Source organism: Enhydra lutris, unplaced genomic scaffold (genome assembly GCF_002288905.1).
Source record: "Enhydra lutris kenyoni isolate GAN:26980312 unplaced genomic scaffold, ASM228890v2 scaffoldscaffold21, whole genome shotgun sequence".
Classification (NCBI taxonomy): Eukaryota; Metazoa; Chordata; class Mammalia; order Carnivora; family Mustelidae; genus Enhydra; species Enhydra lutris.
In genome coordinates this window covers 37,655,153-37,674,307 of record NW_019154105.1, presented here as the reverse complement: position 1 = coordinate 37,674,307, position 19,155 = coordinate 37,655,153, and the positions used below count along the sequence as shown (strand labels likewise).

Below are 19,155 nucleotides of genomic sequence, written 5' to 3'. Positions count from 1 at the left end.
TGATGCAGAGGATTAGCTGAACTTATTCCAGATTGCAAGGGCTTTCAATGGAATCCTTGGGCCCCCAAGGGGTCTGTAAATGGAAATAACCAGTTTGTGGATTTGGGTGGGGAAAAATAGTACATCTGTATTAACCTTGCAATTATTCATTCAATTCATCTTAAATTATTCATCCAAGAGCACCTGGGTGGCTCAGTTGGTTAAGCAACTGCCTTCGGCTCAGGTCATGATCCCGGAGTCCCAGGATCGAGTCCCACATCAGGCTCCCAGCTCCACGGGGAGTCTGCTTCTCCCTCTGACCTTCTCTCTCATGCTCTCTCTCTGTCAAATAAATAAATATTTTTTTAAAAATTCATCCAAAAAGTACTCATTATTTTCAATAATCTTGAAGTGACATTTAGCATTGCCTCTGATTATGAGTGGAGGCAACAAACCACAGTACTTCCAACACTGGCATCAATAGAAATCACAGGTATTTTCCTATTTATTATACTTGGGCAGATATCTCAAAATGTGGCTTATACACATTATTATTTTGAAATCACTTTGAGGTTTAACATTTCCAAGATTTAAAATAAGATCTTATTATTTAAAATGTGAAGTGGCATGTATCACTTGACCATAATTTTTAAAAATTTTTTTCCGTAATATTTCAACGTAACTGGATTCTTTGTAGTGCTATGTAATTCGTTTCATGTATTTGAAAACACGATTTGGAAAAGAGATTCCACAGGCTACACCATCCTTCCAAAGGGATCAGACACAAAAGCACACACCAAAAAGGTATGGAACCCCTGTTCTAGGGGTTGCCTTTGCATCACCGCCCTCCCCCATGGAATTTTCTTACGTAAAATGTGTCTTCCCTGCTGCTGCTTCTCTAGAAACTGCTGCGGCTTTAACAAAGGTTTGGGGGATGTACATTTATTTAGCTTGTTAGATAAAGATACATTTCTATACATTTATTATGTGGGGATACTTCTGTCCTCACCCATGGATGAAAGTTAGAGCTGGCCTCATGATTGTCCTGGTACTTTTAAGGTAATAAAAGCTGCTCTGGACACTAATGAGAAGTCCAGTCCTCTGTAGTCCTCTGTAATGATTAAGGACTCTTCTCTCTCCTATGCTCGTGCCCCTGTAGGCAGGATGCTTGCCCTGGGAAGGTTGTGTCGTCCGTTTACCAAAGCAGAGACGGACCGTCCACGGGAGTGCCTTAATCCTTAATTGTCCCTTGCCTGCTGGAGCATTGGCCCTGAAGGTTTTCACCTGAGTGGATCTCTGGAAGTTGGCCTCAGCAAAAGAGAGCTACCTCCTTCCAAGGGGCATCCTTTGTCCAGAAACCGGTTAATGGGAATGGGGGAGCACCCTCCTTCCAAAAGGGACAAATTCAGAAGAGCCACCCATTCTAGAACTCTGTTGTGGGAAAAGTTGGAGCCTCTATAGCAACCGCATCCCAATTCAGCGCAGTCCTCTGCCAGATCCTGATCACACACACACACACACACACACACACACACACACACAAACACACACACACACCACTGTGGGTACAAATCCCCACCTGAGTCTGTACGCTGGGGACCCAATCTTGGCCCCTCCTTCCCCACCAGGTCCTTCTTCCAGTCATTCCCCCTCCTGCTGACCACTTTCTTAGCTTCGCAGACTTGGGCTGTGAGGGAGACGAGAAAGGGCACGGGAGTTCTAGTTGCGTATTTTCATCAGAGCTAAATAGGAATGGAAGGTGGTTAAAGCAGACTTTTCTCTCGTGTGAATTTTCATTGGTTCTTTGGAGACATCTCCTCCCGCTCTGCCTCCCACCTCTGGGAACCTACCTGCCCCAATTCTCATCGAAGAGAACATCTACTCTGATTATCTCTTCACTTATTCCTTGGGCTCCAGGCTTCTTTTCCCTGAGGGCTACTGGCCCCTGCAGACCACTCTTGTAGACAGAACCTATGACCCCTTCCCAGCCCTGCCCCTCAGGGACACAGTCGTTGCTTTGAAAACCTATGGAAATCACAGCCACTCCTTCCCCAAGTGAAGCCATTTCTTTGCTCTGCTGTCAAAGTAGCTGACCAAGTCTCTCCTCACCACTTAGACTTTGCAGGTAGAAGACAGGCACCAGAAAGAGGACACACATTAAGCTGAGTGGTGTTGCCCGAGAGCCCCCTCGCCTTGAAGTAAAGAAAGAAGAACCCCTTCCCTTTCCGCCTACGTGATGGTGATGAGAGCTTAAAGCCCCAGCGCACCAGCCACTTTCTTAAATTCTTCTCTTCTCCTCTTCAATTATTCCCAAACTTTTTACACCTCCCATATGCATGAGGAACTCAGTCACGTCACTGGTTTCGACCACCTCATTGATAAATAGGCAACCCACCCCTCCCTTTGGAATGTGGTATTTGGTATATCTTGATGCCTTAATTGAAACAACAACCTGTACCTGCTGTAGTCGATCTTCCTTTTACTCTCTTTTTCTCTCTCTTTCCACAATGTTGACCTCTATTGCCTTAATCTCTCATTATTCCTTTACCTGAAGTCCATGTTCCTGCCAAATGAGTCTACTTTCAAATTCACCAAAGGCCCCATAAATATTCCTATCTGCTCTTTCTTCAACATCTGTCACCTTCCAATGCCCTACATGTTCTCCACATGTAGGAGAACATGTATCATTTCATGTCCTGATTCCTCTGGAAATAGTACTGTTAACCATCCTTGTCATTGGTTGCCATTCTGTCCCCAGACTGAGCAACTGTACTCTGCTACTTTCTGATCTATGGGATGTCTCCCCCTCTTTCCAACAGACTGCAAACAGTGAGGATACCAACAGTGTTTTATTGACTAGAGAAGTAGACTTTTTAAAATGATACCAGCACATTCTCCACCTGGGTATTAAAGGAATAAATTCTTTGAAACACATGTTCTCTATTATGGGGCATGGAAGGGGTAACCTGAGTCTGCTCCACTGACCCAAGATAAGGGTGTGACTGGACTTTTGTGTCCTGAACAAAGGTGCCCTCTAACCCCCATGGTATGCAGGACTCATAATTACAAAAGTGGTAGAAAATTACAGAGGGAGCCTCTTTGGGAGAAACGGATCCCCACATTTCTCAAACTTTAATACAAATATATAAAACACCATGGGATCTTGTTAAAATGCAGACCCTGATTTAGTAGCTCTGGGATGGTACCTGGGCTTTTGCATCTCTAAAAATCTCAGAGATTGGCAATGTGGCCATAAGCAACATTTTGAGTAACAAGTATCTACACTTGAAGCTACAATTTGAGGTTCAACATAGCCAGAACCTATTTTGTGGGTTAGGACAGTGCCCACTAAGGTTCTTTGGCAAGTGTATTAGATACCCATTGCTCTGTAACAAAAGTATCACAAACCTAGTGCCTTAAAACAACACACATGTATTATCTCATGGTTTCTGTGGGTCTGCAATCCAGGTATGACTGGATCCTGTTTCAGGACCTTTCATGAGGCTGTAATCGAAGTATTGGCCAAGGATGGGGACTCATCTGAAGGGCTGACTGGAGAATGACCCACTTTCAAGACATTTTCACAATATTTGTTCTTCTAATCCATGAGCATGGAATGTTTTTCCATTTCTTTGTGTCTTCCTCAATTTCTTTCACGTATTCTTAGAGGACAGATTCTTTACCTCCTTGGTTAGGTTTATTCCTAGGTATCTTTGGTTTTTGGTACAATTGTAAATGGGATTGATTCCTTCAGTTCTCTTTCTAAAGGAGATATTTGAAACACACACATACCTGACAAAGGGTTAACATTTGGGTTCATCATCATCATCATCATCATCGTCATGTCTTCTGGATGAATAAAAAAAATAAAAGCTTGGTATAAAACTGACAGAAGACATGAAGAAGCATTTCAGAAGAGGAAACCCAAGTGACCAACAAACTTTTGAAAGATATTTAACTTCAATACTAATCAAGGAAATATAAATTCAAATCATTGAAGAGAATGGAGTGTACCCACTGCCCCAAGTTCTCATGCCTCCGTGTGTACGCACTCTTTGGTAATTCTCTCCCTCACGGGTCCTGGACTTGACCGTATCCGATCTGACGGAGACAAACTTGCTATAAACAGCTTGTTCAAGCTCTTGTATATTTCTGCTACTTCTCTTACTCCTCTGTCTGAGCTATGAGAACAAACCTGGGCTGTCCTACCCAGTGATGAGAGAGACCTGTGGAACAGAGCTAAATCACAAGCCCATCCTAGAGCATCCAACCCACTGGTCACTTGCCAGCTGTCTGCAGGCCATGAGCAAGCCCAGTGAGATCAGCAGAGCTAGCCCGGGTCAGCAGAACCATCCTGCCTAACCTTGGCAAGTGAGAAACAATAGATGGGTGTTGTTTCGAGACACTCAGTTTTCTGGAAGTCAGTATGCACCGATGACCAGCTAATACTGGTACTATTTTACACCCATGATACTGGCCAAATTAAGAAGTCTGACAATGCCAAGAGTTAGTGAGAATGGAAAGCAAAGGGAACTCCTAACACACTAGTGGTGCAAGCTGATAAAAGCTGACCCCTTTGGAAAATAATGGACCGTTGTCTTATAAATATGAAAGCACCTCATGGCCCAGCCATTTCATTCTTGAGTGTAGGTATCTGTACCTTTTTTTTTTTTTTTTTAAGATTTTATTTATTTATTTATTTATTTGACACAGAGAGAGAGTGAGAGAGGGAACACAGCAAGGGGAGTGGCAGAGGGAGAAGCAGGCTTCTCGCCCAGCAGGAAGCCTGATGCGGGGCTCGATCCCAGGACCCTGGGATAATGACCTGAGCCAAAGGCAGAATCTTAACTGACTGAGCCATCCAGGTGCCCCAAGATATCTGTACCTTATAAAAATGCATATTCCAGAGAGCTGCATAAGAATGATCGCAGCAGGGGTGCCTGGGTGGCTCAGTGGGTTAAAGCCTCTGCCTTCGGCTCAGGGTGATCCCAGGGTCCTGGGATCAAGCCCCGCATTGGGCTCTCTGCTCCTTGGGGAGCCTGCTTCCTCCTATCTCTCTGCCTGCCTCTCTGCCTAGTTGTGATTTCTCTCTGTCAAATAAATAAAATATTAAAAAAAAAAGAATGTTCACAGCAATATTGTTTGTAATAGCCAAAAATGCAAACAATCCAAGTATCTAACATCATAAAGGAGAAATAATTTGTAGTATTTAGATAAAATGGAGCAGTAAAGGGGAAGAAATGAAAACAAAATGTATCAATATGGATTAATCTCACAGACATAATATTGAGTGAAAAAAAACACATAGCAGAAGATTATAAACAATAGAATACTATTTATAAAATTCAAATAGATACAAAACTAAATATATTGTTTAGAGATACCCACAAATGTAGTAAAATTGTAACACAAATTATCACAAAATCCAGTAAGGCGGGTTCACTGGGAGAAGATAGACTTCAACAAGTTTGATAGATACTTTATTTCTTAAACTGGGTCAATAGATACACTGTATTTGTTTTAATTTTTTTTTTCTTTTAGAGAGTGTGTGTACACTCACGCGAGTAGGGGTGGGGTGAGGGGCAGAGGGAGAGAGAATCTCAAGCAGGTTTCACACACAGCATGGAGCCCAATATGGGACTTGATCTCAGGACCCCAAGATCATGACCTGAGCTGAAATCAGGAGTCAGACACTTAACTGGCTGAGTGACCCAGGAGCCCCCATTTTATTATTCTTTATATCTTATCTGCTATATATCCATCCAAAAGAATCTATTATCTGTATCTATCTGGGATCCACTCTTTTGAAACTGTAAAAAGTAAAGAGGCAGGGTCGCCTGGGTGGCTCAGTCAGTTACAACCTCTGCCTTCCGCTCAGGTCATGATCTCGGGGTCCTGGGATCCAGCCCCACATCAGGTTCGCTGCTCAGCGGGGAGCCTGCTTCCCCACCCCACCCCTGCCTGCCTCTCTGCCTACTTGTGATCTCTGTCTGTTAAATTTATTTATTTAAAAATAAATAAATAAATAAATAAATAAATAATAAATAAAAATAAAAAGTAAAGAGGTAGAGAGAATTGGAAGCATGCCTCTTTAACTGTGTCTCCATCACTATTGTCGGAGGTACAAAGCAGAGCCCAGGGGATCTCACCAACACTGTCCTTCTTTGATGTCCTCATCCGGGAAGGATGAAAGGTATATGCTTTATTTCCTGCTGGGTTTCCCCACCCCCCCAAAAAATTAACAGTTTCCAAAATATTTCACTTTGTTATTGTAAGCCCATGCCCTTTCATGGTGACCTCAGATGACATTTTTTCCAAGCGCGTGAGTAGCGTGCTGCTTCCTACACCAACGACGATGTGGAAAAGCACATGATTACTGACTACCTGGAAGAATGAATATGAAGAGACAACATTCCCCAAACACAGGAGAGCTACAATTCTCTCAAGTGTCCAAGTTACTCCCTAATGTAGGAGAGGCTAGACTTTTCAGAGGCTAGGGTTGCTTTTAACTTGCAATCAGTCAGCTGATATCTACCTCAAGCTTTGAAATGTGCTGGATGGTGAGGGTACAAAAATATATAAGCCCATACCCAAGAGAATTGAAAACATATATCGGCACAAAAACATATACAAGAATGTTCATAGAACCATTATTCTAAGAGCTAAAAAATGGAAAGGACCCAGATCCCGCCAACTGGAGAACAGATCAACAAAATGTGCTATATGCATACAACAGAATTTTTTTCAATCATAAAAAGAAAGGAAACATCAATGCATGCTATGACAGGGATGAAAATGGAAGACCTATTTTATAATTCCATTTATTTGGATTTTTTTTCCATTTATTTGGAATTATTTGCCAAGAGGCAATTCAATAAGGAGAGAAAGTAGTTTAGTGGTTCCTTAGGGCCAGGGAAACCAGAGGGGTGATGGGACTGACTGCTAATGGGTATGGGGTTTCTTTCATAGGCGATGGAAAATGTTCTGGAATTAGATAACGGTGGTGGTTGCACAACTTTGTGGGTATACTAAAAACTACTGAGATTTTCACTTTAAAAGAGATATTTTCTGGTACGTGAATTATGACTGAAAGAAAAATCTAATCCATTCTATCAGGCAGGATAGTGGTTACTGGTGCTGAAGGGGACGAGGACCTGGAAGCAAGCATGAGAGGACTTTGGGGTACCAATCTGTTTCTCCATCTGAGTAGGGGTTACACGGCTCAGTTCACTTTGAGTTAGAATTGTGCACCTAAGTGTACATTTGGGGGGTATATATTGTTAAGGGTTGAATTGTGTTCCTCAAAAAGATCTGTTCAACTCCTGCCATCTCTGAATGTGACCTTATTTGGAATTTGAGTTGTAGCAGGTGTAATTGGTTAAGAGGAGGTCACACAAGAACAGAGGGAGACCTTCATGCTTATGACCTGTGTCCTAGTAGAGGGGGAGGAGAGGGACAGACGCAGGAGGAACACAGCCCTGTGAAGATGGTGGCAGAGGGCGAACTCACGCTGCTACAAACCAGGGCGAGTCTGAGATTACCAGAACCTGGAGGAAGCAAGAAAGTCTCTCTTTTTTTTTTTTTTTTTTTTTAAAGATTTTATTTATTTATTTGTCAGAGAGAGAGAGGGAGAGAGAGCAAGCACAGGCAGACAGAATGGCAGGCAGAGGCAGAGGGAGAAGCAGGCTCCCCAATGAGCAAGGAGCCCGATGTGGGACTCGATCCCAGGATGCTGGGATCATGACCTGAGCCGAAGGCAGCTGCTTAACCAACTGAGCCACCCAGGCGTCCCAAGAAAGTCTCTCTTGATATCACACTTCGTGCTTCCAGAACAATGAGAGAATAAATTTCTGTTGTTTTAAGCCACCAAGTCTGTGGTACTTTGCTACAGCAGCCTTAGCAAATGAAAACATCTATTATGAATAGTTTTTAGAATTAAAAAAAAATCTGGTAAGGCTCATGCACTCATCAAATAGAATTTACTGTTGAATGAGCAAAGAGTCAGTCTTTGCTCTGGCTGGTGAGATCAGTGCAGGCTTCCCGGACAGGGACATGACTGAGCGGAATTTTGAAGGATTGGTAGGAGTCTGCCGGGTGGGAAAGGAAGAACTGTCACCAGACCGTCATGCTCCCCCACCCTGCAGCGCTAACACATTATAACATCATAAGATTGTTAATATAATAATGAGGGAGACAGGTACAAAACAAGCCAATGAACAAATAATGATGATACATTGTGGTCCTTGTAATGCAGAGCTCGCTGGACAGAGAGCATTCTCATGAGCTGGCCTTCTGGAGCTGTGTCCTAGGAGGGCCCTCTGAGGCCAGGGTCTGGAGATCGTCGGTGAAGTGGACAGCACCACACAGAGGAGCAGAATCGCCCTCTTCTCACTTTGGTGGTGCTGTGTGGCTTGAGCAAGACTTCTCTGAACCTCACTTCCTGCATGGGAGAAAGGAGATGGCCAGAAGGGGGTCTATGTAAAATCCATTCTCATTCTCATTTGGTGAAATATTTGTTAAACAAAGAGCAGCACAATTTGGTGAACTACATACAGCAGCATCCCCGGGACAGAAGCAGGACGGTGAGAATCACTAGAGCTCCACGGTACTCCACATGGATTTTTCTAAAGACGGTTCCGTGGAGCTGCTGTATCTGTTACAAAGAGAGCGAGTGAGATGCCTGGGTGGCTCAGTGGGTTAAGCCTCTGCCTTCGGCTCAGGTCATGATCTCAGGGTCCTGGGATCAAGCCCCGCATCGGGCTCTCTGCTCAGCGGGGAGCCTGCTTCCCCCTCTCTCTCTGCCTGCCTCTCTCCCTACTTGTGATCTCTGTCAAATAAATAAAATCTTTTAAAAAAAATAAATAAAGAGAGTGAGCTGCAGTCTGTGGCACTGTTTTCTCAGATTGGAGAGAGCACCCTAATTCACTCCGATGAGAGTGTTCAGCTCTAGAGGTAGCCCCGTGCTTGCATTTCCATCCTCAGTGGCCATAGCTGTTTTCGTCACAGACCTGCTCTCACTGGAAATACTGCCACTGCTCGTGTGTCTTGGGCTGGGGAGATAGAGATGGACGTCAATGCCAGTCTAGAGCAGGAAATGAGAGGGCAGCTCTTCCGTAATGAAAAGAACATCAGACTTGAAGTCAGAGATCTGGGTTCAAATCCCACTTCCCCCAGCTCTTTGCCATGGAACCCAGAATAAGCTCATTCTATTGTCTCTGAGCCTTACTTCCTTGACCCTCAACGGAGATGAACACACGATGGTCCCATGGAGGTTGTGGAGATTTAATTCACTAATGCACTCATCAAATATTTAGGAAGCACCTTATATATATCTACAGAGATATATATAGATATTAGGTAAAGATTAGCTGTCTGTCAGACACTGCAGGTATAACAATGAAGAGGACAACACAACCCATGCTACCCAACCTCAGGAAGTTTCCAGTATTGAGGAGAAGACAGGTGTTGATGAACAAGTAAGGAATGCAGTGAATGCAATGACTGGTACTAATTTCCAACTCAATAGGGAGTTGGAAGATGAGAAGTCATCTTGATGAAGAAAAAAGTGGCAGGAGGCAAAAAGAATATTTGAAATGGGAGAAAGTAAGAGGATGCTGATGGCCAATCTTGGTTCAATCAACACTGAAGGAGTGGAATCAGGTGGGACTCAGGTAAGATCATAACTCAAGCCTGGTTAAAATGGTTTTCCTTTATTCACTAAGAATCTTTAAAGTTACTACTAGAAATGTATTCTTTAAAATGTAGATTGGTAGCTGATGGCTAATGAACAAGACTCCCATCACACTGTTGCAAAATTTAATGTAGATGTCCATAAGAAGAGAATAGTTAACGGTTTACAGTCATTAAAATCATGTTTTTGGAGACCATTTAATGACATGAGAAAATGCTAATGATATTAGTTGAAAAAAAAAAAACCAACAATACAATATGATAGCAAAAGGTACTCAACATGGTAATTTCTCAGTGATTACCTTATGATAACTTTCATTTTTCTGTATTTTTTTCAGTAAGCATAAACTATTTCATTGCTAGAGAAAAATTACTTTTGAAAAAGTACAAATATTTAAAGTTGGCAAATAGTTGAATAAAATTCAAGGCACCAAGCAAATCACTGTTGGACTCCTTTTCTGTTTCAACAGGTAATTGAAAGGCTGGTGGCATTAAAAGCATTTTGATAGCAATCTCCAGGTCTAGAAACAGTCTTCAGTCTGGCTTCATTCTTGTTATGCATCAGGAACCTAATAAGTGTGACTTAGAAAATAGATTTGTGGGCTGGCAGCATTGAGGGGGGTGATGCTGAAGCAAAGAATAGCACCCCAGGCCCAACTGCAAAAGGTAATAAGGAAACTGGTTCAAACACAGAGACATGGAAAAGCCACAGCATGCAAAACAAGTGACTTCAAAATTTTACATTTCTTCAATTGAGGAAGACATAAAGAAATGGAAAAATGTTCCATGCTCATGGATTGGAAGAACAAATATTGTGAAAATGTCTATGCTACCTAAAACAATCTACACATTTAATGCAATCCCTATCAAAATCCCATCCATTTTTTTTCAAAAAAATGGAACAAATAATCCTAAAATTTATATAGAACCAGAAAAGACCTCGAATAGCCAAAGAAATATTGAAAAAGAAAGCCAAAGTTGGTGGCATCACAATTCCGGACTTCAAGCTCTATTACAAAGCTGTCATCATCAAGACAGTATGGTACTGGCACAAAAACAGACATATCGATCAATGGAACGGAATAGAGAGCCCAGAAATAGACCCTCGACTCTTGGTCAACTAATCTTCGACAAAGCAGGAAAGAATGGCCAATGGAAAAAAGACAACCTCTTCAACAAATGGTGTTGGGAAAATTGGACAGCCACATGCAGAAAAATGAAATTGGACCTTTTCCTTACACCACACATGAAAATAGACTCAAAATGGATGAAGAACCTCAATGTGAGAAAGGAATCCATCAAAATCCTTGAGGAGAACACAGGCAACAACCTCTTCGACCTCAGCCGCAGCAAATTCTTCCTAGGAACGTCGCCAAAGGCAAGGGAAGGAGGGGAAAAAATGAACTATTGGGACCTCATCAAGATCAAAAGCTTTTGCACAGCAAAGGAAACAGTTAACAAAACCAAAAGACAACTGACAGAATGGGAAGAGATATTAAGACATCCAGATGGCCAACAGACACATGAAAACGTGCTCCACATCACTGGGCATCAGGGAAATACAAATCAAAACCACAATGAGATACCACCTCACACCAGTCAGAATGGCTAAAATTAACAAGTCAGGAAATGACAGATGCTGGCGAGCATGCGGAGAAAGGGGAACCCTCTTACACGGTTGGCGGGAATGCAAGCTGGTGCAACCACTCTGGAAAACAGCATGGAGGTTCCTCAAAAAGTTGAAAATAGAGCTACACTATGACCCAGCAATTGCACTACTGGGTGTTTACCCTAAAGATACAAACGTAGAGATCCGAAGGGGCATGTGCACCCGAATGCCTATAGCAGCAATGTCCACAATAGCCAAACTAGGGAAAGAACCTAGATGTCCATCAACAGATGAATGGATAATGAAGATGTGGTACACACACACACACACACACACACACACAATGGAATACTATGCAGCCATCAAAAGAAATGAAATCTTGCCATTTGTGACGACGTGGATGGAACTAGAGGGTATTATGCTTAGCAAAATAAGTCAATCGGAGAAAGACAACTATCATATGTTCTCCCTGATATGAGGAAGTGGAGATGCAACGTGGGGGGTTTGGGGGGTAGGAAAAGAATAAATGAAACAAGATGGGATCGGGAGGGAGACAAACCATAAGAGACTCTTAATTTCACAAAACAAACTGAAGGTGGCCGGGAGGAGGGGGGTAGGAAGAGGGTGGTGGGGTTATGGACATTGGGGAGGGTATGTGCTATGGTGAGTGCTGTGAAGTGTGTAAACCTGGCGATTCACAGACCCGTACCCCTGGGGCTAATAATACATTATATGTTTATTTTTTAAAAAATTAAATTAAAATTTTTAAAAATTTACATTTATTCAAGTAAAAATAATCAAGTCATTTAAAAAATCATTTTCTTCACTTAATTTTGATGATTTTTAAATTGGCTATCTTAACTTTTCACAGGTAATTTTTTTTTTAAGATTTTGTTTATTTATTTGACAGACAGAGATCACAAGTAGGCAGAGAGGCAGGCAGAGAGAGAGGGTAAAGCAGGCCTCCTATTGAGCAGAGAGCCCAGTGCAGAGAGTCCAATCCCAGGACCCTGAGATCTTGACCTGAGCCAAAGGCAGAGGCTTAACCCACTGAGCCATACATGTGCCCCACAAGTAGCAATTTTGACATAATCAGCTTTCTCAAGCCCTGCTCAATACTCAGGCAGATCCTTACCTAGCCTTTTGCAGAGGGAATCAGCCTGAATTTTAGCAACTTCACAAATGAATCCTAATCTCACATACTTTACATTTGAGGTGTATTTGTGAAATACATATACGTATATAATGATTTATATGAAGACAAACTATGTACGTGTATAAGTATTTTAATGTGAGCTATTATAATAAACCAATTTTGCCCAATCTTTCCTTTTCAAAGATTATCACATACTTGGGCCTTTCGTTGTTATCTAGTAAATGGGAAAAAGTAGTCAACTGAGAACATTATTAAGGGACTGGTTTAAAAGATGAATTCCTAGTGAAAATAAGAATACTTGTTGGCAGGACTGAGCATGAATCAATGAATCACATTTCATGTGGCTGAGACCAGTAACATTGGCTTTTGAGCTGGGGAATAGGAAAAAGGCTAATTCTAGGCTAGGGGACACTTCTTGAGGGTAAGCAGGGGAAAGATGAGAAGAGAGTGAATTAAACAATGTGAGAAGGTGCTAAAAGCAAATCCCATCCAACATTTTGCAATATTGCCCCAAATCGTGATGGATGCAGTCCTCTACCTTAGGTCTAAAAATCATCTTACCTCTGAACAGCTGCGTGGAGTGTGCTGTAGACCGAAGGACCCTTGCTGTCAATTGAGAACTTGTCAAATTCATGGGATGATCAAATAATTTGAAGTTTTTATTTTAATCCCCCCCAAGGGAGACGTTTGTTCCATTTCACAGTACTTTTGCCTCTAAAACAGCACTGTAACATTTCTCCCTTAATTTAGCTGCCAGGTGCTTAAGAAAGGTTGAGGAATTGATTTGTCCAAGTGACATTTCAATATGCTATTTGCTTCTTCATGCCCATGACCAGAATGCTTATCACTGCAGACACTCCTCAACTCCAAGAGAGGGAATTAAAAAACAAAACAAAACAAAACCTGAAAAATAATAGACTAAAAAAATAAAACAAAAATCGCACTAAGTTTACAGATCAGTTTTTAATATAAAGTTTCAATCAGCAAAAGGCAGGTGTTAGAAATATTGGAACCAATCTTCTCATTATGCTTCCAACTCAGAAATTCTGATAAGGTTCATTAGAGAAAAAAAGCATCATTCATCTTCTCTTCCCTTCCCTGGACCTTGGCGTCATGATCCTGACTTCGGTTGTCATTTAAATTCGCATGCCTAATCGCAGAACTGCTGAGTTGGTTCAATCACAGAGGAATTTCAGATACTACTCAACACATCTACTGCATGCATGTTGAGGACATGACACTGTGTTCAATTCCAGGACTATAATGACGGATATAACCAGCTTCAGCATTTGTAACCTTCTCCGGTTTTTCTAATAAATTGGATGATAAGGGGGACACTCGGGAACCATCCTACTTCTAATGCCCCGAGGAAGAGAGAATGGGGGAGGAGGAGTCCTAAGCACCACACTTCTGTTGTTCAAAGGTTATAGATCTTAATTCATCCTTACACACCCAGACAGTATTTCCAAAGTAGGAACCACGGAGCTGGATTCAATAGGTTTACAGTCTTGCCTCTCTCCACAAACCCTGCAAGAGTCATTGTATAGGGGCTGAATGACACAGCTGGGTTCGTTTCTTGATGGTGCTGTAACAAGTCACCACAAATTCAGCTATATACAACACAAATTTATCATCTTCATTTTTGTAGGATGGAAGTCAGAAATGGGTCTCACTGTAATACAATCAAAGCGTGAACAGGGCTCTGTTTCTTTCTGGAGGCTGTAGGAGAGAATCTGAATTCTTGCCCTTTCTGGCTTATAGAGACCTTCCACATTCTTTGTACTACTAGTTATTACCCCCAAAGATGCAAATGTGGTGATCCAAAGGGGAACTTGCACCCCAATATTATAGCAGCAATGTCCACAAGAGCCAAACTATGGAAAGAGCCAAGATGTCCATCAACAGATGAATGGATAAAGAAGATGTGGTATACACACACACACACACACACACACACACACACACAATGGAATATTACTCAGCCATCAGAAAGGATGAATACTTACCATTTACAATGATGTGGGTGGAACTGGAGGAGATTATGCTAAGTGAACAAATCAATCAGAGAAAGACAATTATCATATGGTTTCACTCATATGTGGAATATAAGAAACAGCACAGAGGATCATAGAAGGGAGGGTAAACTGAATGGGTAGTCATCAGAGAGGGTAAAAACTATCAGAAACTCAACCATAGGAAACAAACTGAGGGCTGCTGGAGGGGTGGGGGGGGATGGGGTAACTGGGCGATGGGCGTTAAGGAGGGCACACAATGTGATGAGCACTGGGTGTTAGATGCAACTGGTGAATTACAGAATTCTTCTTCTGAAGCTATTACTGAGAGTGGCATGTTAAGATCCCCTACTATTAATGTATTCATATCAATATGACTCCTTATCTTGATTAACAGTTGACTTATGTAGTGGGCTGCTCCCATATTGGGGGCATAAATATTTACAATTGTTAGATCTTCTTGGTGAATAGACCCTTTAAGAATGACGTAGTTCTTCTTTATCTCTGACTACAGTCTTTAGTTTAAAATCTAATTTATCTGATATGAGAATCACTACCCCAACTTTCTTTTGAGGCCCACTAGCGTGAAAGATGCTTCTCCACCCCTTCACTTTCAGTCTGGATGTATCCTTAGGTTCAAAATGGGTCTCTTGTAGACAGCATATGGACGGGTCCTGTTGTTTTATCCAATCTGCAACCCTGTGGTGTTTTATGGGAGTGTTTAGGCCATTCACGTTGAGAGTGATTATTGAGAGATACGCTTTTATTGACATCATGTTGCCTGTGAAGTCCTTTTTTCTATAGATTGTCTCCATAAATTTCTGTTCTATGACACTCTTGGGTTCTTTCTTCTTTTATAGAACCCCCTTTAATATTTCTTGTAGTGTCAGCTTCGTGGTCACATACTCTTTTAAATCTTGCCAGTCATGGAAGTTATCTCTCCATCCATTTTGAATGTCAGCCTTGCTGGATAAAGTATTCCTGGCCGCATGTTCTTCTCATTTAGTGCCCTGAATATGTCTTGCCAGCCCTTCCTGGCTTTTCAGGTTTCTGTGGACTGGTCTGATGTTATTCTGATGGACCTTCCTCTGTACATAAGGAATCACTTCCCCCATAGCTGCTCTCAAGAACTCTTGTATAAAATTATGATGCATCAGTTTCACAATCAGGTGCCTCAAGGTCTTTCTAGATTCTATGATCTTGAGGGGAGACCTTTCTGCCTCTAGGACATGAACACTGGTCCCATTCCCCAGATTGGGAAAATTTTTATGGAGAATTTGTTCAACTATTGATGTACTATATGTTGGCTAATTGAATTTGAATTTAAAAAACTAATATCTCTGAATTTCTATCCTTTTTACTTACTTTCTTTACTATCATCAATTCATGATTCTTTTCTTATTTTTGGTATATGTGTATGCTTTTTTATAACTTATTTATGACATCTTTCCCTATTCTAAATCATTAGGAAAATTTCTTATATTCTCTACCAATATTTTACAAGTTTTGTTTTTCACATTTAATATACAAGGAATTGATTTTTTTTCCTCCCCTTTTGCCCACTGATCTGACTTGCTACCATGGGCATATATCAAGTTTCCATCTTTGTTTTATCTTTATTTCTATTCTGTTCTATTGACCTCTTTGTCAACCCCTGTGCCAGCACCATACTCTCTTATTATTATTTTATAATGAGTTTTAATATCTATTATAGAATGCTCCCTCACTTGCTGTTCTCCAGAAGTATCTTAACTACTCTTGGTGATTTGGTTTTTCATTTAAGTTTTTGGATTAGATTGTCATGGTCCACGAAAAGCCTACTGGAATTTGGGTTAAAATTGTAGTTTCCTATAGCTCAAACTGGAAGAAAACTGAAATCTTTGTCCTTCTTGCCATTAACATGATATAGCTCTACATTTATTTAGGCATTACTTTGCTTTTCAGTAAATGTTAATAATTTTCTTTCTAAAGGTTTTGCCCAACTTTGTTAAGTCTATTTATATAGTCACCTTAATTTTCTTTCTGTGCTTATTGCAAATCCCTTTTTTTAAGTACTTTTTCACTGTTGCCAGTATACAGAGATACAATCAATTTTTATACTGTTCCTTAGAGTTTTTTGTGCTTTTTGTGCCTATATGTGCAGATAGCTGTATTATCTGCAAATGACTATAGTTTTATTTTTTTTTCCCTCTCCAATCCTCAGAGCTATTTAATTTTTCTTTATTGCTCTGGCTACAAACTTTAGCACACTATTGACCTAAATTTCAGTGGTGATAGTGGCATCTCTATTTTGCTCCTGATTTTAAAGGAAAATGCTTCTCACATTTCACTCCCACAACTTTCTTTTCTTCATTTTATCACCGCTCCAATGGGAGGTTCAGAACCCTAAGAAATTCATTTGCAGCAGCTTGACCACAAAATACATCTTCCTATTTAACAGTTTGCTGCTTTTCTAGTGTCTTCACAATTGCAAAGCACAGTTATTTTCTAATTGATCTTCATTAATTGTTTTCTAGGTTTATTACATATGACTCTGAACTCACTGAGTTAGATGCTCTTTTTTCCTACATCTTGACGATCAATTATCTAACATATCAAGATCCAATTGTCTGAACAACTCTTGTTTTTGCAGACAATAAATTTGCTTCATGTTCTTACACTTCCATTCGCCTAACTGGTTGAACACAATAGTATGAAATCAGCGTTTTTCCAACATCTAAATTTTTAACTAAGGAGTTCATCAAAGAGAAGAGGTCATGAATATTTATTAATTGCCTTCTATACATGCTTTACATATTTTAAATGTAATCTATGTCCTATGTGTCATTATCTAAATTATTGTCATGTGGCGGTCGGAGAGTAAATCCAATAATTAGATTATGTTGTCACTTTAAGTAAAGTGAGAAGTTAAAGGAAAACTTACTTGCTTTGTCACACGCCGTAACTAATTCGAGACTGAATTGTTCAGTACAGGACAATTAGCCTGTAAAGCACCATTGTACGTCCCACCTCTTACCTGTTATTAACAGGAAACCTGTGAAAGAACTAGCACAAGCCTGAGTCCCCTCCTCTCCTCTCTGAGTCACTTAAATTACCTAATGGTTCATGTGAGAAAAGGATCAGCTGTGAAAGTTGGCAGGCTTCCAAATGCTTGGTAACAGTTGAGATAAAAATATAAGTGTTGGGCCCTGGGTGGCTTAGTGGGTTAAGCCTCTGCGTTTGACTTAAGTCATGATCTCAGGGTCCTGGGATCTAGCACCACATTGGGCTCTCTGCTCGGCAGGGAGCCTGCTTCCCCTCTCTCTCTCTGCCTACTTGTGATCTCTCTCTCTCTCTCTGCCAAATAAATAAATAAAAATATTTTTAAAAAATAAATTTAAAAAATAAAAAGTAGAAGCGTTTGTGTATGATGACATTATTGGGATCACGAAGTTTTCCTAAGATGTGTTCCGGTTAGGGAGTGGCTCTGTTCTCCGCTCTGCCTGCTGTCTTTAAGTTTTATTGTCACTGCCCTTAGAGTTAACATCTATCCATTAGCTCATTTCATCCTCACAACAATCTGGTAAAGCACATGGAAATGGTGGTTTACATACTCATCTTACATCTTACAGACCTGTTCATCGTGAGGCTTAAATTTGTGTAGTTATTGATATTCAGTCCTAAAAACTATACTTTCAGGGTCATTTCAACTAGGATCATGCAGTTCCCTTTTGCTTACTTTATTTTTCTACCTGGACACCAAACCAAAGCAAACAACAGCAGCAGGAAAAATACAACACAAAACCCTTGAGTTTGTACCGAATTTCAGTCAGATGTACGTAAGGAGCTGCCTTCTCCTTTCTGACTTCTTAAAAGATCATCTAGGAACTTGAGAGAATGGTTTTCCATGGACTGTTTGTTCCAGAAGTGCGGAAGGAAAACGGGCTTCCAGAGGAAGAATCAGCTCTCAGATGGTCCCCCGGGTATTGGGCCTGATCGGAACAGGTGCATCGGGAATAGGGGCTCATTCTGAGTGTCAAGGTGTCAAGAGGGTCAGAGTGAAAGACAAAAATGTGAACTTGGGAGTCAGATCTTGAGCAAGTAGTTAACCTCTCTATGCTTCAATTTCCTCTTCTATAAAAAATGAGGTCCCTAATATCATGAGCACCTACCTCAGATGATAGTAATGAGGATAAAGTACAAGAATGTAACTTTATTTCTTTATTTTTAAAGATTTTACTTATTTATTTAGCAGAGAGAGACACGAAGAAAGAGAACACAGGCAAGGGGAGTGGGAGATGGAGAAGCAGGTTTCCTGCCAAGCAGGGAGCCCAGTGTGGGGCTCGATCCCAGGACCCTGTGATCATGACCTGAGCTGAAGGTAGATGTTTAACGACTGAGCCACCCAAGGCCCCCAAGACTATAACTTTAAAGTAGGCAATGCTTGGGATGCCTGGGTGGCTCAGTAGGTTAAAGTAGGCAATGCTTTCTTAGATAGCACATACAAGGAATGGGCCACAAAAAAAGGTTGATAATTGAAGGGACACCTGGGTGGTTCAGTTGATTAAGCTACTGCCTTCAGCTCAGGTCATGATCCCAGCGTCCTGGGATCGAGTCCCACATCGGGCTCCTTGCTCGGCAGGGAGCCTGCCTCTGCCTCTGCCTACCACTCTGCCTGTGCTCGTGCTCTCTCTCTCTCTAACAAATAAATAAATAAAATCTTTAAAAAA

At 41.2% G+C, this 19,155-nt stretch overlaps 1 protein-coding gene across 1 annotated transcript in view; it reads right to left on the bottom strand.

Annotated features, from left to right (window-relative positions):
- LOC111148857 (RELT like 1) overlaps positions 1-3,823 on the bottom strand; it is a 76,698-nt gene extending 72,875 nt beyond the window's left edge. Inside the window, 2 exon segments of the mRNA XM_022505661.1 lie at positions 1,830-2,004; positions 3,772-3,823. Coding sequence (XP_022361369.1) covers positions 1,830-2,004; positions 3,772-3,823 — 227 coding nt within the window.
- Positions 3,824-19,155: the final 15,332 nt, after the last annotated feature.